This window comes from Nelumbo nucifera, chromosome 4 (genome assembly GCF_055504915.1).
Source record: "Nelumbo nucifera cultivar China Antique chromosome 4, China Antique-T2T, whole genome shotgun sequence".
Classification (NCBI taxonomy): domain Eukaryota; kingdom Viridiplantae; phylum Streptophyta; class Magnoliopsida; order Proteales; family Nelumbonaceae; genus Nelumbo; species Nelumbo nucifera.
The window spans coordinates 22,531,107-22,558,160 of NC_142652.1; the positions used below are offsets into that span (position 1 = coordinate 22,531,107).

A 27,054-nucleotide genomic window follows, 5' to 3' on the forward strand; every position below is an offset into this window, starting at 1 on the left:
TGTGTGTGTTTTTTTTCCAAATGAATATGCGATTCTGCACTCTGGAATCTGGATACTATCCAGATACTCAGGGATTTCCTACTCGCTTTTCCCAGAGATATGTGGCTGCAATTCACGGCGGGTAGAGAGGTTAGGAAAAGCGATAGAAAATCTGGGCTCCTGCATCTATTAAATGTTCTACAATTCGAAGAAAAATCGTTGGCAAATGTCGTAGATCTACACGAAAGCGTAAAACTAGCGTTATGAGCATCGTCTTCCTAGCTTTTCCAACACATACAAATGATTGAATTTCCAGCATTTGCAACTGTTACAAATGGTCAACTATATTTTACTATGGTTAAAATCAAATGTTTTAAAAATCGACCTGGAACCGGAACTGCTTTGGCCATCAGTTTTCGGGTCAGTGGTTCGACTGACCGATTTGAACAGATGGTCCATTCCAAATTAAAAAATAATAATAATTAAAATAAAAACGGCGAAAACCATTGTATGGGTCGAATGGGTCAACGGTTAGACCGCTCAAGTCAATGGGTCACTGACCAAGTCAACGGTTTGACCAAATAACTGGTTGCCTGGACGGTTCCTGGGCCGAACAGTCCGAAACAGTTCAAAAACACCGATAAAATATTGAATAGAATACAAATACTACCTACCTTGTACTTTAGGAGTAGTGATTTATAAGTCCCCAAACTATCATTTATGAGTTATCTTGTAACTGAACAATCTTGTATTTTAAAGAATTTGTGCCTGCGGCAACTTAGCGTGCCCCACAGCACATCCTATCGTGTATTGGGAGCATCTTTGATCTTCCAATGGCAACTTCAGGAGATGTTTCCAATACACGCTGAGATGTGCATGTGGGGCACAGATTCGAACTCTATTTTTAGATTCCAACACTTTTCTCCCACTATTAACAGTCCAGTTTTGTACCCTTATGAGATTATTCTGCCCTCTTTTTATTGCACCTCCAAAACCCTAGTTTTAAACATTTTCTTTTCATTCCACTTTCAACTTTCTTGTCTCTCTCTTACACCTTGAAAAAAGTTCAAAACTATTCAAATGCTAATGCTGGGAGAAGAGTATTAGAAATTTAGAATCTGAGAGTACAATGTAACTCTTGGGGACCTCAGTATCACTACAACACTATGGTAGTTCTCTCTATATTTTTTTTACCATGAAATATTTGATCTAGCAGGAACAAACTTTCCACTGTAATTGTTGGGCTAACAATATAATTCATTTCCATCGAACATCAAAGGGTACGTTACTCCCAAAATGACGAGCTTGCCATACTTGGAAAATTTGATATAATCTCGAAGTCCGGTGGCCTGCACATTTTTCTTTCGAAATACTTTTGACAGAAAGCTTGGAAATGTAGTTCAATCAAAATCATAAACAGGATACCCCAACTCTTCTATTCTACGACTTTGACGATGAAGACGGCAACCTATTTATAATTTTATATGACAAATGATCCTCTCGAAAACGCCATTGTACCATCGTAACTTTAGGCTCATTTGGGAAGAGTGCAAATACAAATATGCACAGTGAAACACAATTCTAACACTGCTGAGTGCTGACCATAGGCTTTTATGACGCATCCACCTCTGATACTCGTACATACGCATTTGTTTTCATGGACTGCTGCAAATGATTTCGGCTTCTACGCAAAAAAAAAAAAAAAAAAAAAAAAAAAAAAAAAAAGAAAGAAAGAAAAGAAAAAAAAACTCAATATCTGAAATTGGATTTCAATTTTTGGGGTGAAAATTTATTAATATTTTATATATTATTTTGGAATTTATATTCTTCACTTTATTAGTTTATACAAACAGAAATTTCAGACAAAATATATAATAAAATCCCAAATTTTCAGCTGAAATACATTGAGCTGAAATTTTCAGGATTCCATTTCGGTTTGAAATCTCCCAAAATTTAAAACCATGCACAAATATTAGAAAAGAAAATGAACAAAAAAGTTGTGTACCGTCTCGTGAAAAAAAATGTTATATGTACTCTCTTAGTAACTCTGGCCTTGTTTTTGTTAGCATCTCTCCTGCCACTTAAAAAAAAAAACTCTACTGTTGATGTTTGGAACTTTGGAATGGAGGAAAGAAAAACACAGGAGAGAGCACTTGAAACTTAAACATTTGGGATTCGCTTTCATATAACAGTTGATCTTCACAACATACATGGAACTTTGACCGGTTGTCATGAAAACGTAACATCCCGCTGCAATGGCTCCCCAAGTTATCGGTCAAAAGTCCTGAGGTTATCCTCCTACTTTCAAGAATACATCTGCAGCCTATGTTCGTCACTTCCAAACCCATTGAACCTCGCCAAGGGTACCAGATGTTCAGTGCACGCCAATATAAAATATGACCATGCTGGCGGTTCGATATAGTTAAGATGGATTAAACAAAAATGAAACTATTGGAGTACTTAATCAGTAACCATAACGGTCGTTCAATGAAGTCCGTCCATCACCAGATTGTCCTGCATGTTTTTAAAGAATCAGAGGATTAGTCTCAATTAAAATGGAAATACTGAGAAAAATGGAAGACTACATCTATATAATAACCACTAAATTATGTATGAACGAAACACCCCACCTTCAGGAGGCATCCATGATTCATAATCTGGACTACTGTTAAGAAAGGCAGGTCTCTCAGGACCTAGCACTCTTCTAGGCCTTGCATTATCCTTTCTAGATTCCATTCCACCTTTAGTGTCTTGGCTTTCAGTTCTTTCCTCGCCCTCTAGTGCATAATACCCACGCTTGTGCTTTAACAATAGTGCCACAGCATCTGCAGCTGTGGTTTCAGCTCCCGTTGATGAATACATGGACTGTTTTGCTTCATTAGTTTCTTCGGATTTCTCAACCTGCTTTCGCTTCCTTATTATTAGACCAGGAGCGGCAGATTCTATTCCAGATTCTTTTTCCTGTGTCTCATCCACAGTTCCCAAGGCCTTTTTCCTGTCTTTATAGTCAACAAACTGGTCAAGTTCATTTACACTTACTGGAACTTCATCATGTTTGATCTCTTTTATTTCCATATCTTGTGTAGCCCCAAGCCACTGGGGCTTTGAGACTGTGTATATTGGTGGCTTGCTTTCTGTGGCTTCATTAACATTCTGATCAGCTTCTTGTTGCTTGCTAGCTTGTATGGTAGCATTTTCAGTTCCCTCCTTGATGGTGGATCCATTCCTGGGCTTTGTTGATGTAGAGATTTTCTTTTGTTCAGCAGGAAGTTGTTTTGTGACGCCAGAAGTAGGTCTATCTTGTTGACTACTTTTTGATACCTGTACCCTTTTCCTAGCAGCTTCTCCTGTTGGATCAGCAATTTTCAGCAAGTAGAGGATCCTGTCCAATTCAGACTGGAGAGTGGATAGCTCATCCTGAATTTGCACGGTCCTACCGAGAACTGGTACAGATCAGAAATCAAATGACATGTTCAGTGAAACTATGAGTGATTCCTTGAGTATGTCACCATGCACCAAATTACTTGGTTGTAAAATTGTATAATAGGCAACAACATCACAACGTATCAGTATGAATGACATGTAAGAATTTCACCACCACTTTTCTTGTCCATTTTATTGTAAAACATACAGAATGTAAGAACTATTTCACCAGACTACAGCAAATGTTTTGTGAAGAAGAATGTACAATGATTAACTAACCTAGTTGGGAAGAAAGTCCAGTCATGTAAGCATCAAGTGCATCTCCATCATCATTTCCACCCTCCATCTCTGGTGCAACTTTACTCTTCTCAGTCAAAAGCAACTTTTTCTTCTCTTCCATTTCATTGATGATGGCCTCTTTCTTAGCAAGAAGAGTATCAGCCGTTTCAATTGACTGGTGATCACCAGTTTTTAGGCTTGCAGGCTTTTTCTTCTTTGTCCGGTCATAGAATTCATCATCATCACTGAACATGCAAGCTAAAAATTAGCATGCTCTTATTCCCCAAGTTTGACTGTGGAAATACATATTGATATGTAATTGTGTACATTATTTACAAATTAAAACTACATACAAGAAACTTTCCAACATGGAAACGAGGCCCTCCTAGAAATAATTACACATACAAGCTTAAGAACAAAAGAAATCATTTAGATGGCTACTATCAAACAAAAATTTCCTCATAATTATATAATAGTTTTACTTGAGACCCTCCTAGAAATAACTACACACACAAGCTTAAGAAAAAATAAACATTTAGATGGCTACTGTAAAACATAAATTTATGTATAGTTATTAATAGTTTTTAGGGAAAATAACTGATCAGTCCAGGTCAGAATTTTTTAGCCCCACCGTACAGGGGGGATGAATCCTGACCATGAATTGATGCCAAATTCACGGGCAGGATGTGTTTTATGGGGGGGGGGGGGGGCTACTAGTAGACTATGGGGGGTTGTCATTCAGAATTCTGCATTGGGTTGCAGTGTACTTAACCCTAGTTTTTAACTTGCAAAAAGATTGATGTGACCTTTCTTCCATAAACAATTATTAATCCAGATGTGAATGTTCATCTGGATTTCAATTTTCCTCAAAGAGGTATTATATAGATTAAAATAAACACGAGTATTCTAGATTAATCACTTAGGAACGCTAAGAGATTATTAAAAAGTAGGAATTTTTTAAGGCAACATTGGTTACCTAAGAACTTCATCTTCTTCCTCTGTAACTCCCTTCTTACCACGAATTACCTTTCCAGCACGTGCTCCTATACTTTCTTGGATACTTTCATTCAGGGTCTCTTCCAAGCTCTCAATTTCTTCCATAATCTGAAAGCAACATGCAGAAGAGTTGGATTAAGCATTTCAAAAAGTGCAATTCTGGGTATCAATTGAAGATGAGGATAATAACACTTTTGCAAGAGACTTGACCTGTGATATTCTTTGCTCATTCCGAGCAATCTGAGTTTGTTGGCCCTGTGTCAACCCACCTTGGGCAATGTCCTTTGCTCGAATGGAATCTATTTCTCTCTTCATATTAGCAACCTTTAGCCAAAAGAGTTGTATTTAGAAAAAAAACTAGCGCAAATCTAGAACACATGGGGGAAGAAAAAAATTAGCATAATCAGCAAGCATGGAGAAGGATGGGAGGGACCTAGTAGTCCCTCAAAAATATACACGAACGAAGTTTGGATATTCTAGCTCTTGAAAGTGGTAAGGGCTACAATACTACAAATCTTGTTCTATTCCACTTGTTATTCATCTCATAAAAGGTTAACAGCCTTGTGATTTAGCTTCAACCATTGGCAGTGTTTTTTGTGTGTATGAATGCATGTGTTTTTGTTGAGTAATTGGATTCCACCAGCACCCAACATATTAAAACTCAACTTTGAAGAATGTAGCCTAGGGCCTTTGGGTATTGGGGATGTTTTTAGAGATGACTAAGGGGGCATATAATAGCTATCCATTCAGGACCATCTGGTCAAGGAGACTCAAACAAGGCAGAACTGGAACTGGAATTACAAGGTCTTAGACTCGGCAAGGAGCAGAACTATAAGAAATGTGGTAGTGGAAAGGGATTCAAAGGTGGCTATTGGCTGGCTTAAAAGTTACAGCCAAGGCATGTGACAACATAGATACACTCTACAAGAAGTGAAAAAGCTGATAAGGGGATTAATAATAGATTGAAACTGACAAGAAGGTCAGAAAACAGTGCGGCTGATGCTTTGGCTTGACAAGGGATTAATAGAAACCACTTGAATTGGGGGAAATGGATGATTAATTCCATGGAGCAGGCAGCTAAGTGACATCTTACTGTCCTCGGGATGTTAAGCATACTTGTTTCATTGTTTTGTACATAATACTTTTTCCATCATCTTAATAGAATTACATTACCGATCAAAAAAAGTGCAATCAGATAAACAACAAAGGTAATAATTTACCAAACTTCATTGCATCACAGAATTCAATCAGCAAAACAGTACTAGAAATGAACAATCACTTGCCTTCTCTGTCCTTTTAATGATTTTATCACGGGTTTTTTCCTGCTTCTCTGTGAGCTGACCTTTGTAGGTTTGCCAAGTTACTTCATCTGCATCTTCCTAGAAATTAGAAATAAACAGAGTAAGTATGGAAAAGAACATGATATTACCAAATCTAATTTATCAGCCAAATAAATAGGAACTTAGAGGTGAAAGAAATAAAGCTAAATAAAAGAAAGAATATCAAGAAACGATGTCGTCAACATAAAAGAGACCATCCAAATGATCAAATGATGAATTTTGATCTTGTCACCAATAAAACAAAGAGGGAAAATATCAAATAATTAAGTGCTAGTGCTATAAACAATATGAAAGTAAACCATTCAAATTCAAAGAATCTTCTTATATGGTCAATACATTTTTTTAGGTTCAGGTTGATCTCCAGGTTTTACCCATACCATTCAAATTTAAAGACTCTTCTTATTTGGTCAATACAGTTTTTTGGTTCAAGTTGATCACCAGGTTTTACCCATATACGTAAATGAGGGCAAGAAGTACCATTGACCCTCCATACTCTTTCCATTTTCTTTCTTCTTTTAAGGCCCCATTCGTTTACCAGTAAATAATCCTGGGAAAGTTGATCAATGGGTATTTTTTTCCCATTGACCAACTTTACAATGTTCTTTTTGCATTAAGCAGTGGACCCCATGGTAAGATTACCTTTACTTACCTGGGTAAAACTTACCCATCTCCCAGGTGGGTAAGTAACTTTTCCACCCGGGGAAAACTTTTATAAAACATAATGGGACAACTTTGCCCATTTTAATACTAGCTTTTTATAGGTAAAAATGTCATTCTGTTACTTACCTGGGAATTAAAAGAACATGGGTAAGTGAATTTACCCAGGTAAACATTTACCTGGGTAAGTGTAGTTACCCAAGTAACCTAACAAAGTTGTAAACGAAAAAGGCCTAAATGTCATTCTGTTACTTCCCTCTCTTATTTTTCTCCTTCATTCTATTTCTTCCGTTATCTTCCTGTTCTTGAGAATCCTAAAATACAACTACACTGTATAGCACCCTCGCTCTCTCTCATTCCCTCCCCCACCCCTGAATTTTATTTTATAATCGCCATTGTCATTGCCCCACCTAAGTGGGATAGGTAGCACTGTAGCACGAATACTAGTCCTCCGTTATCTAAGCCCATATCTTCTACTAAATAATCTTCTAACAACTACTTACAACCTAAACCCAAGTCGTTTCATGCCCATTCCCTTGCCTATAGAAACTTCAACTTGCACCAAATTGTTCCTTATGGATGTATTAACTATCTTCTTCTGTACATGGTCAAACTATAGAAATCCAAACTCCTTATTGTTGATTGGTGCTACCACTAAGCTCCACCCAATTGGAGAGGACCAACTCACACACTGAATCATTCAGAATGTCCATTATGCCATTACAAGTTATAGTAAGTGACTATAAACCACTGAAAATTAAACAGATAACAAGGTTCTCATTAGCAAGTGGTTCTACCACTCTAGTACTAAACCTGAAAGCTCATGGAAATCCAATTTAGAAGCAATGTTTGGACTGAGAAACAGTGGTTGGGACCTGGGTCAGGCTTTACCCTCCTACAGCTATCCAGTGTGTTAAGGAATCGAGAAATATTTCAATTCTTTTTTTTAATCAATAACACATTTTATTAATCAATCATAAATGCTAATTACAAAGGAGATAAACTTTCTTTTTTTTTATCAATAACAATAAACTTTATTAATGATGTTAAGCTTTGTGAAACTTTAATTACAATAGGGGGAGGTAAAATGTCTTAACTCCCCACCAACAGAATACAAGGGAAGAAAGTAAAAAATTAAACCAAAACAAAGATTCTCTATTCACCCCTTGCTTGGCTAACCCATCGGCAAATGTGTTAGCAATTCTCTTCACCCAGCTGTATTTCACCTCAATATCCCTAAGCCATTTGAATTTTTTCCTTTCATTGCTGTACCTCCACAAACCACTGTTGTCTTCCTTTAGCCATCTAATCACCACCTCCAAGGACCAAATATCTGATGTTCAGTTCTCTTGCCCTTTGGGTTCCTTCCAGAACTGCAAGAATTTCAGCCCTAAGAAAGTCACCATCTCCAATTGGGCTTGAAAACATGGCAGTGATAACCCCATTCTCATTCCTGAACACTCCCCCTATCCCAGAAGGCCCTAGATTCCTTAAGCTACTATCATCAAAATTCAGTTTTATGACTCCAGAGGGAGGAGGGGACCAAGAGGGGCTAAGAGTCCTCTTACATAGGGCAGAGGTAGCTATCTCTTTCCAATTTCTCAACAAGTCAGCCACTGAATAATCTGAGAACAGCTCTATAGATTTCAGCCAATGGGCTTCCCTTAAGTGTATCAGTTCTAATAAGTTTTCCATGGTTCTTTCCTTGTCTAAAAAAAATTGTGAGTTTCTTTCTTCCCACAAGGACCAACACACTGCTGCCCTAATGCTTCTCCGCATAATCTTCCCTCTTTTCTTAGGCCATCTGAAGAATGAAGGAGAGAACAAACTTTGCACACTCAAAGGGGGATTCCAAATACACCCAAAAAGGGAGAAAGCCCCATACAGTTTTAGCAACCAGACAAGTAACCATAAGGTGGTAACCAATTTCCCCATCAACTTTAGCAACCAGCTCGCGAGCCTCACGAGCCGAGCTTCACTAGGCTCGAGCTCAGCTCGATTAGCAAATGAGCCTATATATCAGGCTCGAGCTCAGCTCGGCTCGGTTTAGCTCGTGAGAAGCTCGGCTCATGGCCACCCCTGACACTTTAATGGGCAGATCATGGGGATCTTCCTGTCTTGTTTTGAGAAAGAGCTCTCCTTTTTTTCTAATAATATAGATAAAACTCAATAAAAGAAAATATACAAATGAGGGTAATAAGAAATCACCTGAAAGGAAAACAACCAAAACGAAAATCACCAAAAAACTCCCCTCACAGCCAACCTAATTCCTCAATTTCCTTTAACCCAACAAAAAAAAAACACATCACCAAAACCAGATTATTTGAAATTAATCCTCTTCCATGGCACCATCATACTCGATAATAATAATAATAATAATAATAATAATAATAATAATAATAATAATAATAATAATAATAAAGCAGCTGCACTGTTCTTTTTCTCCAACTCGCAAAAAGCTCTTTTTACAAAATCCTCCCTTCCCAAGAAAAAAAGGCCTAAATACTTACTTGAATTTCGCTCAATTACCTTCTCCAATTCAATTTTCTTCTCAACCTATCTGACTTGATTAAATATCACTTCAACCTCTTCCTTTTGATTCTCAGTATCTTCCTCATTGTCTTCAACTATGTTCCTCCTCTTGCACTACACCTCCTTTTGTGGATGTACAGGTTCTCACTGTCCGGGGAGTTATTTGAGTGCGTATGTCTGTGTGTGTGTGTGTGTGAGAGAGAGAGAGAGAGAGACCCAGCACTAACAATAAGTAGTTTGTCCTACACTAATATGCTAACAACCAATAGCATGTAAACACCATTGATGACATCACTATGAACCTCATAGTCGATTGAACTGCTTACCATTAGCATTGGGATCTCAAGTTCAGTTTAGTTTTACAAATATTGGTTCCATGTGATAAACTTATTCAAATTTCTATCCTCCTTTTCCCATCCATATCAGCATCCTCTTCACTATACCCATATCATATTAATGACATCTTGTTTCTTGATCAACACTTGCTTTGAAAAGCATGTTGCCTATTAGTTTTCTCAAGAGTCTATGAGTAGAAATAAGAGCCTTATTGCAATTATGAGTTATGGCTGTCACAGATAGTTGTCATGGGGTGTAAGAGAGTGGAGATAGAAAGGGATTTACAAATTACAAGATAAGCATTGGACAGTTCAGGAATGGGAATGAAGGACCATTGCTCTTCAGGCATCAGGTTAAAAAAGGCAAGAATCATTATATCTCAAGTAAACACATTTGTTCAGATAGGTACGATGAGAAGTAAATTCCCTACCAGACAGCCTAGCTAAAGATAGGATGGGCAATGTGCAAAGCTGATTTGCTCTGGGATCTTTCCTTACCAGAATAACATAGTAGCTGATCTGTTTTCTCCTGATATATATCTTTGATGCATTTTGAGTTTCTGCTTTATCTGAAAGGTCTTCAGCTCTGGTTATACTTTTGGAAACCATAGTTCATATAATTCTTCGCTTTTATTTTATTTACTTATCATGAACAATATGTTAGGGAAAAAAAGAATTAATTCATAGAAGGAAAGATGCTACTGCCATTAGAGAAAAAGAAGGAACTTTCAATTAGAAGTTATGTATTCTGATTTCTAGAAGGATAATGGTACTGAAACCGTGGCAGCCAAAGAGGCATACACATCTTTCTAACACTAATTGCAAAACTACCAACATGCAAAGTTAGAAGTGCAGACATAAACATTGCTTTGCACAATGTGTCACTGCAAAGAAGCTTTCTCTTTTCTTTTTCTTTATAATACTAATAATTAGTAAATCCATCAAATGAAGCATATAATCATACAAACCTCATCTTCTTCAACTGCATCCTCTGCCATACCCCATGATATACCTTCTGCCAGAGTTGCCTGCTGTCTTGCTCGTAAAAGTGAAGCTTCACGATCTTGCATCTCCTCTCGAATCTTTGCATATCTAATATTTGCCAGGTCATTTTCCTATACCAAATAGTCTATTAGTAGTTGATTCTAGCACCAGAAAAATCAGCTTAATCAATTAGAACTTTTAGGTTTTAAAAAAATGATCACAAGACTAAATAGGAAAATCGGAATTTTAAAAGAGAATTATCCATCCCTGCTGTCCCCCCCCCAACAGGTATGTACCTGTTACCTGTTCATATAAAAGAATGAGTGGATTGGTTGATTTTCTAAGAAAGATTATTAAGACAAAAAAATCTGCCTCAGAATTGACCCACAAACAAAGCATTAGACGCTCCCTAACCCTCAAATCCACTTCACTCCCTCAAATTAAATGTCACATAATGGGACTGAAATGCTCTTATCCATGGAAGAGAAAACCAATTCTATAAAAAAGATAATTGAAACCCCCTTTTCTATTTTAGCAGATTATCAAATAAACCACCACAACCATAACAAAACATCCATGCAACTTAGCTAACAAGATACTTTCTCATAGTCAAAACTCAAAATAAGCAGCTAACTGGACATACACCACAACCTGAAAAATTAATTATTTTTTTAGGAAATAAAATTAAAGAAATTACTATCATTTTTCTTTGTAAATTACACTAACTGAAATCTAAGTTGGAGAACAGAGCAAAGGCAAATACCATGTAAGCCATTGATCAAACAAAAAAAAAAACATGCAAGCGATGTATCTGCTTTAAAATCATGTAAGAGCAAATAGCATAACTAATGGTGTATGCAAAACTAATAGCCTAGTAAATTCATCAAACAAGACAAGCAAATAGTTTTGTTAGGCAAAGGGTACAGGCCCTCATCTGAGGGAAGATGTGGGCCAGTATCAAATGGTTACTTGGTTCCTTTCTGATCCCAGATTATAATACTTATTTACTTATTTGGAGCAGGAAATGCTATGTCAATGGTGGTGAGGGATGTGGCAGACATTTGGAAAAAAACATGGATAGAATGAAAAAGCACAGCTGCAGTTTTTTTTTTTTATCAATAAAGCATAGCGTAGCTGCAGTTTGCAGACCAAAAATTGAATAATGAAAATAATTTCCATGTATGCAGAGATTAATGTAGAAGCAAGTATATAACAGAAATAAAATATCTGATCAGCAAATCCATCAAATTCTTAATTTCAATAGATCACAAACCAGTCTTACCGGAGGCATCAATTCAGATGGTCCTTGGAATATATACAACCTAGATGAGCTGTTAGGAATCAAATAAAACAGATGATTAATAGGAATTAGGATGAATGAAATAGTTTTACAGTATTTTCAAGCATCTGTAGCTGATTCTGACCTTTTCATTTAATTTTCCTTAAAAGAATTGAGCTAAGATATTCATGACATCAACAATATGACCATACTAACAAATCTTGAAAGTTCAAATAGAGCAGATTCTGCAAATGTTAGTTTTATCAATAAATGGAAGTCGTAATCTATTTTAATTTTAATCTGCATCATAGATTTCAGATACGACCGAGATTCCTTTTAATCAAAGAATGAAACCATGTTCCCCAAGGTACATGACAAGAAAGATGACTTCTTCTTCCAGCACTACAGAAACTAGGTGAGTTTATTTCATACCCACAAAAAAAATAAAAAATCAAGTATAAACCAGAAATAGGCACACAAAATATGAGAGTTCAGAGTTAATAATTATCCAATGTATCATGTTTATGTTGATATAAGTCAACCAATTATAACATGTTGAGCATGTTGTAAAACACCTGCCTAGAATCTTTAGCCTCCAGGGCACCTGCCTTGTCACCTAGGTGTTTGCCTAATGGGCTGAGCAAGTACCTTTTATAAAACACTTGAGGTGATGCAATTAGGAAACCACCTTGTCTTGTCACCTTGATAACCATTCTTTTGGGTGGGTCCTTTACTATGTTTTTGTTGACAGGACTAGCGTAAGTCATGGTATATGGTAGTCTTCGGGGTGTTTGAGAGCCTGAAATTTGTGGGGAGGGGTTAGATATGGCCTATGTAGAGGGTTTAGTAATTGTTTTCAATTTTGTCTTTTGGAATGGTGGGGTGTCGTCTTTGGGGTGCTTGGGCTGCAAAGCCTGTATCCTCCTTGTAATACTTACTGCTCTTTTTTCTTTAATGAATTTTCTTTTACTATCAAAAGAAAAAAATGTTCCTAAATCCCTCAGGAGAAGAGCAGGAGATTGGTGAAGAATGCCCTACCATAAGGACATAGAAAACACCACAAGTTGCAGTGGACCATAATGGTCTGTACTGAAGCATGTTAAATTATTAGTTTTCTAGCATATTGCCTCCCAACTAAATGCCCTAATTTTTTATGGGGTCAAACTGAACCTGACTGCTTTAGTCGGAAGTGCACTCCAGGGAAGACCTCAAGGAAAAGAACCGAAAAAAAAAACACATTAAAGCCCATATTCTCTCATCATAACTAGGAAAATTCAAGGAACTTCTACCAGCCATTATTGCTCAAGATAGTCCTTTTTTTTCTCTCCAAAGAGGAGCATACCTGCATATAAAGATAGTAGTTCACTCTACATTTCCTAGTTGATAAAAGGTTCAATGTTTTGTTCGGAAACTCTATTTCCATTCCTTTAGAACTAATGACTTTTCTCCTACAGCAATAGAACTAAAGCATTCCCTCCCCTTAGGTTAGTAAGATCAAACGCACCCACTTGGGTTTGGGTACTGGGACTACTAATATCCTTCCTTTTTCTTGAATGATAGAAAAAATAATATTATTAAAAATCGAAGGGGAGATACAGACTAGGGTAAGCCCAGTAGCATAGAATGGCAATCTTGCAGTAGTAAAAGAAAAAAAAAAGTTTCCCCACAAGGATACATCTTACACGAAGGATATTTTATTAATCAGCACGAAGGATACATCTTACAAAAATCCCCACAAAGAGATGTGAGATGCCACTTCTAATCTATTACACAAAGCTTACAAATGAGCCCAGAAAAACTGATTCCTATGTACCCCTTGTTTGGCTAAAGAATCTGCCAACCCATTTGCCCATCTTCTTTCCCATTGAATTGTGGCCAACATATTTGATGTTAACCATCTGCGCCTTCTCAAAGCCCCTCTATAGGACCATGCTGCCATTTCCAGCTCTTTTAACCACCCAACAACCAGTTTAGAGTCGCCTTCAATAAATAAGTGTTCCATTGCCAGCTCCTTAGCAATCTCTGCTCCTTTTAGAACTGCTTGAACTTCTGCATTGACTGAATCTCCCACACCTATAGGACCAGAATATAAAGCTAAGATCTGGCTCTCGGCATTTCTAAACACTCTCCCAATTCCAGACAGCCCTGGATTACCTAGGCTGCTGCCATCAAAATTTAATTTAATAACACCTTCAGGAGGTTTACACTCCACCATAGGCTTGACTCTAACAGCAGAGCTTTTGGCAATTTGCTCCCAATTCCTCCACATGTCATCAAAGGTCCAATGTCTTTGCCCAACTTATGGCCCTATTTAAAATGCTTTCCCATAGACCATTCCCATCCCTCTCATTGTCATTAAAAATTCTGACATTCCTTTCCTCCCAAACAGTCCACACAAAAGCAGCTCTTGCACACCTCCACAAGACTCTACTCTACCTCTTTTCTTTGGCCACCTGAAAGTTGTTGGTTCAAAAAGATTACAGATCTGCCTTGGTTTTGTCCACCTGCACCCAAAGAGATCCACAGGCCTACAACAAGAGGGCAAGAGATTAGTAGATGGAAACAACTTTCCTCATTTGCTTTGCAAAGGATACACCAGTTAGGGGAGATACAAAGACCGGGTCTTCTTTTTTGCAAGACATCCAAAGTATTTATTTTCCCAAGAGGCACTTCCCAACAGAGGGCTCCCACTTTTGGAGGGACAGGCTTGGACCAAACCTCCTTGCTATGAAACGGCTGAGGATTAGGAGTTGAACACGGAGACAAGAAAAAGGAGGCACAAGAAAAGGAACCCCAGGAGTTAGGCACCCAAATGCAACTATCAAGAGAGGAGGGATCCAAACAAACAGGTTCAAGAATTCTAAGGAGCAAGGCAACCTGGTCAAGCTCAAAATCTCTGAAATTTCTTCTAAAGCCCAAGTTCCAGTTAAGACCGGAGGAAGAAGAGAATGATGCAAACTTCTGTATTGGCGCATTTTTAAAACACGAGAAGGCATACAAAGAGGGGAAAAGGTCCTTGAGGGTAGAGTTACCAACCCAAATGTCCTCCCAAAACAAAACCTTATCTCCAGTACAAGCATCATACCTGATCAATCTCAAGAAGAGAGGAAGAATATAATAAATATCCTTCAAAGGAGAGTTCAGCATAGCCCACCAAGATACACCAGCATCCCAACCATTACCTGCCGCCCCATGAACACTTCTCACAACCTTGTGCCAAAGTCTTTCCCTCTCCAAAGGCCACCCCCACAACCATTTACCCAACAGAGTTGTGTTCTTCTTCCTTAAATTGCCTAAACCCAAACCCTACCCATAGCAATCTCAACCTGAACCTGACCTGACTGAATTGAGAGAGGATACACCAAACCTACCCCACCTCGCCCCATAGTACACCTATACTCAATTGACACTATATAAACTAATATTTCAAAGTTGCAATGTCAACAGGTTGGGTTCAGCAAGGGTTTACCCCAACCCAAACCTGACCAGAAACTCAAATAAGACTAACCTGACCCTAACACGATAGGATCGGTTCAGTGCGGGTTTACCACCTAACCTGACCCACTGACATTTCTACCTCTAGGGTAACACACATGCATGATCAAGGATTGAATCAAATATACCACCCAAACCCAATTCCCAATAGCTCTCCAAAACAGCTTAAAAATTAAAATCAATCCACTCACCCCACAACATACTCAAGATTGCTCAGTGTCAGGCACCTTGTTAGAAAAATTAATTTTTTACTTCCCTTTCCCTCAATCCTTTACCTTAACCCCTTATCATCCCTGCCTCTTCCTCTTTCAGAAATTGGGGCTTTCTTGTTTGATAACTCAACTAACTTCTGTCCAGCATATTTGATAGAAGGAAATGAGCTAGACTGAACTTTCACTCTGACATTTAACTTTGAGAATGCTAATATTCCATAAAGGGTCACCTGGTCAGATTCCTCTCTCTTCAAAATGGTAGAAGTATCACAGTAGCCAATCGTAGCCTCCAATAAAAACACCCCCAATTTCTTGCTTAACTCTGTCATTCTATTTAGCAGAGATTATAGAATAGGATCATGCTGGACCTTTCTAGATCCATCAAGCTTGTCCTTGATTCATTAATGGTTCCTCTTCCTCCAAAGCTGATGATCCATAACTTAAGATCTTCCCTCTCCCTCAGAGATGACTTCTTCATCACCACTTCTATTAATCATCATACCCTGTCTTGTATCCTTCCATTACCCAAACCTACAGGGTTGACCTCCTCTGCATCACCCCCCAGACTGTGTTCAAGTTGGAAATCTACTAGAGTCAGGGTCCAAAATTTGAAAGCTCCCCTCATTTTCCTCCTGGCAGCAATAAATCCTCCATTGGGAATCCTCATCAGAAGCTTGCCCAACCCGAAATCTGAAAGTCCCCTTGCCAACCCTTTTCCACTTTTCAGTTTGTGAAAATCTCCACTGGAGGCTGAATTCTACTAGAGTTGTGCTAATGAATTTACTTTCTCTGTCATTTTGAGAATCACATCAATGCCTGATTTGCTCAATCTTCATTAATAAAAATCTTCCTTTGTTTACCAACAGAAAGATTAAGATTCCAATTTCTGATTCAACAAGATAGTCATCACAGAATGCCAATCCACTTAGATTTGCTAAATTGTTCAATTTTAAAGCACTGCAGTGATAATTATGGATTGAGAATCAACCCCATTTGGCTACAATGCACAAATCAAATAATAATATGAACTACCAAAAAAAAATCTTTTTCATTCTCAACCAGTACAAAGAAAATAAAAACAAGAAAATAGGAGATGAGAAATAAAAGAGATGAAGGGTGTTTCATGATGCAATATTATAAGCAGAGAAGTATAAGGAATTTACTTACTGGCCAAATCGTATCACATCACCAACATGCAACCCCATGTATTCCTTTTTCTTCACCTAAATCAGAATGAGTAATCCATATAAAAGTTACTTAAAGCACCCATCATTGAAATGATCCATTACCCCAGCAATAATTACAAGAGGATGTGAAAATGATTTAATATCATGTGAACCTAGGAATAGCTCCAATAAGTGATAAAATGAAGGAAAGTACACTAAGATGGTTTGGTCACATCCAGTAAAGACCATCTACAGCACCAGTAAGAAGTGATCTTTAACAGGTTGAAGGGTATAGAAGAGCCAGGGACAGGCCAAAAAAGATATGGATTGAAGTAGTTAGTAATTATTTAAGGGTCCATAACTTCACAATGGATAATGGAAGACCAGGATTCATGTGGATGACCCCAAATAGTTGGCACGAGGCTTAGTTGAGTTGAGGGGACATTGCTTGGTGCAATGGTAACATCTCAGGCTAACAAGCATGATAATGTGGGTTTGAATATGAAAGTGGTCACTTAATGCAAAAAAAAAAAAAAAAAAGAAAGCTCAAAATTAGGTCCTTATCATGGTTTAAAATACTTCAATACTTCAAAGGCCTAGTTAGCACTTTACTAGACCATAGAAAAACCATTTCCCTAATAATGTCGTTTATCAACCAAGAGGTTTCATATTTCAAAGCAGCATCTTCAGAGAATACCTAACCTTTGATAAATTATTAGTGATAAACTAGCTAAAAATTTTACAAGGCATGGAGCAAAAGAAAAAAAAAAGTTGCAAGCTACTACCTGCTGCTTGTTGACAAAAGTGCCATGTGTACTGCCAATATCATAAAGGTATGCATCTCCATCTTTATTGAACTGAAGAACTGACAAACACCAAAGACAAGATGTCAGATGACAACACTTCATGAAAACATTTATTAGGATGCTACAGAAAACTAGCAAGTTCCTCATGTATCATCCACTAAAGTGAAGCCCCAAAATTGTTATCAAATGCCTCAACCAGTCACTCTAGCAACTTGAATACTTATTTTAGAGCCTCAAACATCTTATAGAATATTCCCTGTGGTAGAAAAAAAACTCAAAAGATTAGCTTTCATATAGAGATGGATATTGTTAATTCTCTATCTTACCAGGAAAGCAGGAAACCAAGGTTTTTTTATCAATCAGGAAAACTTCTTATATGGATAGGAAACCAAATTATCAAAAGACATAATTTTTAGCGAATAGAACATAGGTTTTCTTCTCCTTGGTAGGGAAGGGTCAAAATACTTCAATATTTTTTCACCTCACTAGGCTTTCAAAAGATGCACATACCCTTCAAACCTTGTCTGTATTCTTTTCCTGTTTGCTTCATGCATTACTTGGATGATCCTCGATTCCTATGTCATAACATCCACAAATTGCTTCCTATGATATAAGTAGAAATCTGCTGAATTAAAAAAATATGAAAGAAAGTAGTTTCTTGAAGAGAGAAGGAAGAGAGAAGGAGAAGGAGAAGAAGATAAGAAGAGAAGTTGAAAGAAAAGAGAGCAATTAATCTGGTCGCCCCCTTCACTTATTATTTATACTAAAATAATAGTACAGTACAAAGACAACTATGCCCTTATAGGGTGGCAAAACATAAAACAGCATATATAACACTCAAAAAACATAATACAATTTGGACTCACATAACTACTATGGTCCCCACCTCCTATCTAACAACTAACATAAACATCTACTCAGAAAAACATCATAAAACTAATTAATCTTCAACACTCCCCCTCAAATTGGGAGTAAATGTCACACATTCCCAACTTGCATAGATCATGTTCAAGCTTGTTCCTTGCCACCCCTTTAGTGAGAACATCAGCCAGCTGCAACTCTGAAGAGACATAAGGCAAACAAACCTCTCCGACTGTTACCCTTTCTCTTATAAAGTGTCTATCAACTTCAATGTGTTTTGTCCTATCATGCTGAATTGGATTGTAGGCAATATTGATTGTAGCCTGATTGTCACAATATAACATCATAGGTTCTTCTGCTTTCACCCCAATCTTGCTCAAAAGAGATCTAACCCAAAAAAGTTCTGAGACACCATGAACCATGGATCTATACTCAGCCTCTGTACTTGACCTTGCCACAACCGCTTGCTTCTTACTCTTCCAGGAGATCAAGTTTCCACCTACAAAGGTGCACTCCTGATGTAGACCTCCTGTCATCTAACCATCCAGCCCAGTTTGCATCTGTATAGGATTCTAGGTGCATGATTTGAGAAAAGAATACCTCTACCAAGGTGCATGCATGTACTGACTCACAACGCTGACAACATAAGAAATATCTGGTCGTGTCATACACAGATACAGCAATCGGCCCACCATTCTTTGATATCTCCCCACATCCTTTACCAATTCACCATCCACACCATTAATTCTGTGATTTGGATCAATAGGAGTGTCTGCTGGTTTGGTCCCCAGCTTCCCAATCTCTCGCAGTAGGTCAAGTAGATACTTTCTCTGTGAAATGAAGATCCCATGTTTGGATCTTGCAACTTCAATCCCTAAGAAGTATTTGAGCTTACCAAGATCTTTGATCTCAAATTCTTGCTGCAATGATTTTTTGAGATCATCAATCTCCTCCAGATCATTTCCTGTCACCACTATATCATCCACATACACAATCAAAATTGACACCAAAGCATCTCTCCTCTTCACAAAGAGGGTGTGATCAAACTGTGTCTGTGTGTATCCAAACCAATGAATGCCCCTCTGAACCTGTCAAACCAAGCCCTAAGTGTTGTTTCAGTCCATACAGAGATTTTCTGAGTCTACACACCTTTCCTTCACCAACATTTTCATAAAAGCTTGTTGGAATGTCCATATATACCTCCTCCTGTAAGTCACCATTGAGGAAAGCATTTTTGACATCAAGCTGGAACAAGGGCCATGAATAGGTGGCTGCTAGAGAAAAAAAAATACGAACTGAACTCATCTTAGCTACTGGTGCAAAGGTTTCCAGATAATCAACACCATAGGTCTGAGTATACCCTTTTGCTACCAACATTGCCTTGTACCTCTCTATCTTGCCATCGACCTTATACTTCATTGTGAATACCCATCGACATCCGACTATCTCCTTGTCTGGGGGAAGATCAACTATTTCCCAAGTTTGGTTTTTGACCAAAGCATCCATCTCATCTTGCATGGTTGTTTTCCACTCAGGTTTGGAGAGAGCCTCAGTAACATTCCTGGGTATAAACACAGAATCCAAGGAAGAAAGAAAAGCACGGTAGGAGGGTGATAAGGCATTGTAGGAAAGATGGTGTGAAATGCAGTGGGCTGTACACTTTCTCTTCCCCTTACGAAATGCAATGGGAAGATCAAGGTCAATGGGATCAGCTGCAATAGTGGTGTTAGGGACTGAAACATTATCATCAGAAAACATAACAAGCTCAAGAAGAATACTTGGAACTGTATTTGCCGAATCTGGAGTTTCAAAAGGACTAACAAAGAGTGGTGTGGGTCAAGGATGTGTGGAGTCAACCATCATCTGTCGGCGCTGATATTGCTGTGAGGCTGCCCGTAGTGGCTCAAGTAATGAAACTAGAGGTGCAAGTGGTGGCTGAACCGATGCTGGCTAAACTGATGGTGCAGGTGCTGGCTGAACTGATGGAGGCACCACAGAAACAGGAAGAGGAACAGATTGTGAGTTCTCCTCCCCAAAACTCTCCCCCTTAGGAGAACCACTCGAGAAGAAGAATGTGGATTCAAAAAAGGTAACATCCATAGTGACAAACCTGCTCCTCGACAATGGGTCATAACAGCAATACCCCTTTTGGTTCTGAGCATACCCAAGAAAACACATTTCTTGGCCTTAGGATCAAATTTCTTACGATGAGGGCCAAGAATGTGAACAAAAGAAACACAGCCAAAAACCCTCGGAGGTATATGAAATATCTCTCCATCTGGAAAAATGAGGCAAAATGGCACCTTAAACCCCAAAGTCCATGAAGGAACACGGTTAATCACATGTACGGCTATAAGAACTGCATCTCCCCATAACTGCACAGGGACTGAAGCGCGCACCATAAGACTCCTTGCCACCTCCACAATGTGTCTGTTTTTCCTCTCAGCAACTCCATTCTATTGCGGTGTATATGCACAACTGCTCTAATGAACTACACCATGTTCTAAGAGATACGTGGTTAGATCCTTCTCAAAGTACTCTCTGGCATTATCTGATCTAAAAACCTTAGTTCTCACTCCAAATTGTGTGAGAATCATCTGGTGGAATTGTGTACTAAGTTAAGAACCTCATCACGTGATTTCATCAAATATAGCCAAGAATACGTGTATAATCATCCACAAACAAGAGAAAGTAACGGAATCCTCCCAATGGAAAGATTTGATATGCCCCCCATACATCAGTGTGAACAATATTAAAAGCAAAAGTACTTCTTTTATTACTTAGTTTAAAAGACTGTCTACAATGCTTTCCTAACTGACAACTCTCACACTCCAAAGTAGATAATTGAACAAACCCAAACAACTTTGGGAAAAGACATTTCAAAGAATTAAAAGAAAGATGTCCCAAGCGATTGTGCCAAAGCATAATCTGGTTTACTAACTCTGACCAACTACTAATGCTACTGCTAACATGATGGCCCTAATGTTTCGGAATCTCATCCAGAAGGTAGACACCATTCACCTCACGGCCACTCCCAATCATCTTCTTTGACTCCAAATCCTACAAAACACAATTACCAAGAAGAAAGGTCACAGAACAATTCAATTTTTTTATCAAAGAACTAACACACAGTAGGTTGGTATGAAGTCTAGGGACATGTAAAACAGAGGACAGAGTTATATCATTGGTCACTCTAACTGTCCCCTTCCCAGCAATAGGCATATGTGAACCATCTGTTGTAGAGACTCTGTCTCTACCAGAGCACAACTGATAGGAACTGAAAATGGTAGGGGCATTAGTCATATGCTCAGATGCTCCTGGGTCTATAATCCAAGGAGGTCCCTCCTTACCTGAAGTGGATGCAAGATTCGCAATTGCATATGGACTACCTGTATGTGCAAAGGAAGTGGTGTAGTTGGCTCCTGCATTCTGTTGTCCATCGGGAAGGCTAGAGCTGGGTGAACCTTTCTTACTCATAAGCTGTCCAAACCTCTCCAATTCTATTATCACTGCTGCTACTGCAATGGATTCCCCAATCAGTTTGGGAGAGAGGGGCTGAAGAGTCTCCTATAGTGGCTACATTTGCATTTCCCTTCTTGTTTCTTATCCGAACAGGCATAAGATTTGGATGAAGCTTCCAACAAGTGTCCCTGGTATGCTTAGGCTTCTTGCAATAATTACACACAAAGTCCTTCTTATCTTCCCTTCTAGTCTCACTACTCCCCCTGTCTCCATCCGGTTTAGGTTTTGTTGTAACAACCATAGCCGACTGGTCAATCTCAGGTTGTCTCAGCATTACATTCATCCTACTCTCCTCTCCAAAGACAAAAGCATAGGCCTGAGAGAGTGTCACACCCTCCCTAGAAAGAATATACTGCCTAGCAATGTCAAATTCAGGGTTCAGCCCTACCAAGAACTCAAAAATCCTATTCCTCTCTACCAGTTTGTGATAAGTTGTTGCATCATTTACACTTTCCCATACCACAGTTTCTAAGTGATCTATTTCCTGCCATAGAGTTTTCAGCATGGAGAAATAAACAGCAAGAGGTTTTTCTCCCTGTTTCATACTTATAACCTGATTTCTTAACCGATAGGCTCTGGCTTCATTTTGCTTCTGAGAGTAGGTTTCAGTCACTCCATCCCAAATCTCCTTAGCAGTATTAGCCCATAGGAATTTTTTTGCAATATGAGGTAACATAGAATTACACAGCCAAGACATTACCATGTAATTCTCTTGCACCCATCTGGAAGAGTCTGTATCAGGTTTCTTCTCCTCCCCAGTGAGATACCCTAATTTTCCACGGGCACCAATAGCCATCTTAGCTGATTGTGCCCACTCCAAATAATTTGTGCCATCAAGTTTTACTGTAGTAATGATTCCAGACCCAAAAATATCACTACTACCTCCAACACCCAGTCTCATAGTATTGGTAGATTTCATCTCAGTATTCTAACTCTCCATTTTACTTCAAACAGTTCAACAGTAAGAAAAAAATAGATTGGAGACCTTCAAAAAATAATTTAATACCACACACACAGAAACCAACCCTTCCAGAAGAAGAAAACCCTAGCTGGAGGGAAATCTCTCTCCTCCCCACGCCTTCCAACAGGGAGAAAAGTGAATCAATCACTCCGGGAGGCCTAGAAAATTTCAGAAACCAAACCGCCCTCTTCAGAAAATCAAAAGAAAACTAACAATACCTGGGCGCCCAAGATCAGATCAAAAACAAAGAGTCCAACTTTTCTGGGACTCTTCCCCGTACTCCAGTTCTTCCTGATTTTGATGCCGAACAATAGATCACCTTCCTGATGTCCAGATCCCACCAAAAACTCCAAGAACTGGGCAATCTATAGCTGATCGATCAGTCCTTTACTTCTTCATGCAATCAGCTGATCTAGGGCTGCATGAGAATGCTTCAAGAAACCCTAGCCGATGCTCTGATACCAAGTAGAAATCTACTGAATTAAAAAGTATGAAAGAAAGTAGTTTCTTGAAGAGAGAAGGAGAAGAAGAGAAGTTGAAAGAAAAGAGAGCAATTAATCTGGCCGCCCCCTTCACTTATTATTTATACTAAAATAATAGAACAATACAAAGACAACTATGCCCTTATAGGGTGGCAAAACATTAAACAGCATATATAACACTCAAAAAACATAATAAAATTTGGACTCACATAACTACTGTGGTCCCCACCTCCTATCTAACAACTAACATAAACATCTACTCAGAAAAACATCATAAAACTAATTAATCTTCAACAATATATTTGTCCTATTATCATGAGATGAGAATAGTATTAACATAATTAATAAAATCCACTCCCCACTCTCATCCAATCATATACACAAAACCACCATATCCCTAACACATAGAAGAGTTAGAATAACAAGAGATCTCCACCCTCATTTAGCAGCAGTATATACCAAAAACTAATAGTAGGACATAGTTTTGCCTTTTATCATCATCATCATCATCTAAGCCTTGTCCCAACCACCTGGGATCAGTTACATGAATCATGTTTCACCATTCCGTTCTGTTCAGTGTCATATCCATCATTAAATTATGGGTGCTTAAATCATTTCTTACTACTTCCACCCATATCCTTTTCAGTCTGCCCCTAGCTCTTCTAGCACCTTCAACTTTTTTTTTGATAACTTCTAGAACCTTCAACTTTTAACAGATCACTTCTTCTAACGAGTGTTGTAGATAGTCTTTTATGTACATGACCAAACCATAGTTTTTCCATCTGATGTGCAATACAACAGACTTGGGTCAAGCAAAGGTTAAGCAACAAAAGTAGATCTTGTTTTTGCTACCTTTGGCTTGAATACTCCTACACCACCTCTAAGTGTGGGACTCTTCTCTTCCATATCTTCTGATCTCTTTTCCTTCAATAAATTTCTATATATGGTTATTACCGAAGGGGAAGAAAGGTTGAACAATGATAACCTAGAATTTTGTCTCTTTATTTCTGCATGGAAGGACTGCCTGATGCAAATGATGTTTTCAGTTAAACTGGTTGGCATATGCTTTAACCTCATTGCTTTTGCATTTTGTTACAGGAATATCCTTTCCTCAACTTGATCCTAAACTCTGACTCATTTTCTCATTAATCGAACTTGTGAAATGCAAATGCAAGTTGAGATTTCTTGGTTAATGAGACACTATAGTAAAGTTTTAACCATGCATGTCAAAATATGGTAAGAAAACTAGTTTTCAAGTTAAGCTAATAATTCATAGATAATCGTGTGAAGTAGTTGCATAAATTAACAAGGGCATCAAGTTCTGAAATTCAATGATCCTATATATCTTATCATCAGAGAATCTGTTGTTTAATTAAATGAAAATGCAGCATATGAAACATTAAACATTAAGAATTGAGAAGCATAATATATTGCCCCATGTCAACATTCTAGTATATCATGTGACGCATGTACACAAAACAAAACAATTTGAAGGGAAGTGTGTGTGAGGAGGAGGGGGGGGTTTACCAGCATGAAATCGAGAAATGGTTGGGTGCTCAAGGACAAAGTCACATAAATCTACACGCCCAAACATGTAAGCCCCCTTCTGGGATCTGCATCACCATTTAAGTATGTAATGCAGACATAGTAAGCTTTCGTCTCTTGTTAGTAACGAAAAAGAAGTACGGCGTTTCTGTTTCAGTGTACAGAACAGAGTGTGCCTATTGAACTTACATTTACAAAGCTGTAAGCGGTTGTAAAACCAGAACATCAAAATTGGAAGATAAATTTTTAAGCACAACAATAAATCCCAATGAGATTTCCCAGCTAAATTTATGTCCTACTTCACTTCTCCGGTCATCCCCCTATGTCCAAACTTTCGGTCTACAATTAAAAGAATGTCGTCTAAAATTCCGGGAACGAACCAACAATACAAATTTTAATACCAAAAATGAGTAGGAAGGGAGGGAAGGTTTCAAAACCTCAATACCCATAAATGAAGAAAATATTTTTTTTTCTTTTTTTTTGGTGGGGGGGGTTGGTTCTGGATCCTTCAAAGTTTAAGTATGAAACTAAATTTCGAAGATGGAAGCTTGTAGAAGTAATTACTTACACGTCGAAGTGGTCAATTATAGAACCATCCTTGAGAACTTCCAAGAAGAAAGGATGACAAGGTGCTTCACTCCACGAGGGAATCGTATAGGGAACTGCAACACTTGGGGATTCACCAGAAGCGGAGCGAGAGTTAGGTCTACTATTATTGTTTTCAGGGGTCTTCCTATCCGATTCCGGAACATGAGTTTCGCTATTATTAACTTGGGTTTCTTCTTGTGCAATGATTTGTGGTTCAGCAAGGAGATTAGTATCAACTATTTTGGGTGGATTGATGTTTTTGGGAGGGGGAGGACCCATTGGAACTTTCATTGTTACAGGGTTTGAAAGATCACTTTGAGGATTCATTTGGGTGTCTGAACTGGAATCTGTATCTGTACTGGAGGAGCTTGGGTTACTAGGAGAGGGAGGACCCATGGGAACCTTCATTCTTCTCTACAGGAGAATCGAGGACGAGGGGGAGAGGGAGAGGTGAAGGGGAGAGCGCGAAAGATCAATTTGCGTCGACGGGGTGCCTACTGCCTCCCGCGCGTCGACCGACGACGGATTTTGTTCGGTTGGCATAATCCCATTCCCAGACCTCGGCCGACCTGTCCAAATTCGAACCCGGTCCATCCGACCCGACGCCCCATCTAATTTCGAGGTGATTCAGGTTCAACCGTTCAAATCAAAAAGGCCGTCTTGGGCACGGATCGAGGTGTCATTTTTTCAACACATTTAATCAGATGAAATGTTAATTGGGGAGAAATATCATCCTGGATATCTCTTTTTATTTTGCCCGTCTATATCACTGTTGGTTAGGCCCTTTCATGGGCATGCTTAGGAGTTCAGTGGACCGGTTTGGGTTGGACCCGTCCAAATCAAAATTAATTTGGACGGATTGGGCGGACCAATAAAACATAGTGAACTAGACCAATCCAGTCCAAAGTATTTACTGGATTGGATTGGACTGGTCCATATGCAATGGATTTATATTGGAATGGGTTTGATTGGTTTGATTGCCCAATGTCAAGTCCATTGGTAAAAAATAAGAATACAGGTGTCAACCAAATTTGGGTTGGAACCAGTCTAAATTGAAATCAGTTTGAACAGATTAAACGATCAAGACATTGAGTTAGACTAGTCCAAAGTATTTATTAGATTGGATTGGACCTCATCCATTTATAATGGAACTCATATTACACCAGATCGGTTTGGACTAAATCCGGCCCAATTGACACCCCTAGCATACTTACATGTCCCAGACTTCCATTAACAAAATAGCAATACATTCTTCTGGTGAGATGTTTTGAAACCATTGTATGGCTCTTCATTCATAGAAAAATAATCTGTTATAAGTTGAATGGGTTTAAAGAGTTAGGGGCAAACTAAAAAGGGTTCAAAGTGATAAGAAATTATTTCAATGCTCATAATTTAACGATGGATAAGAATAGAATGGCTAAATAGGATTTATATATCCGACTCCATATAATTAAATTTGGATAAGGCTTAGATGATAATGGTTCATTCCTATGTCTAACAATGTTTGATTGCTTTTATTTTCCATTGCCAAATAAAACGTGAAATTACTTTACCATTCTAGTTGGAGATATTGAAACCAACTTGATTTGTACATTCTCCGTAGTCTCTGTGC

General features: G+C 38.4%; 1 protein-coding gene across 1 annotated transcript; it reads right to left on the minus strand.

Moving 5' to 3' along the window:
* Positions 1-1,964: 1,964 nt before the first annotated feature.
* Positions 1,965-25,967, minus strand: LOC104597848 (SMAD/FHA domain-containing protein). The gene is made up of 12 exons (XM_010259585.3): positions 25,423-25,967; positions 24,837-24,922; positions 17,463-17,542; positions 16,679-16,734; positions 11,808-11,856; positions 10,510-10,656; positions 5,961-6,056; positions 4,888-5,001; positions 4,658-4,785; positions 3,682-3,926; positions 2,610-3,422; positions 1,965-2,493 (listed from the first exon to the last, which is right to left on the minus strand). The coding sequence occupies exons 1-12, from the start codon at positions 25,848-25,850 to the stop codon at positions 2,444-2,446; spliced, it is 2,292 nt and encodes a 763-aa protein (XP_010257887.1). The 5' UTR covers positions 25,851-25,967; the 3' UTR covers positions 1,965-2,443.
* Positions 25,968-27,054: the final 1,087 nt, after the last annotated feature.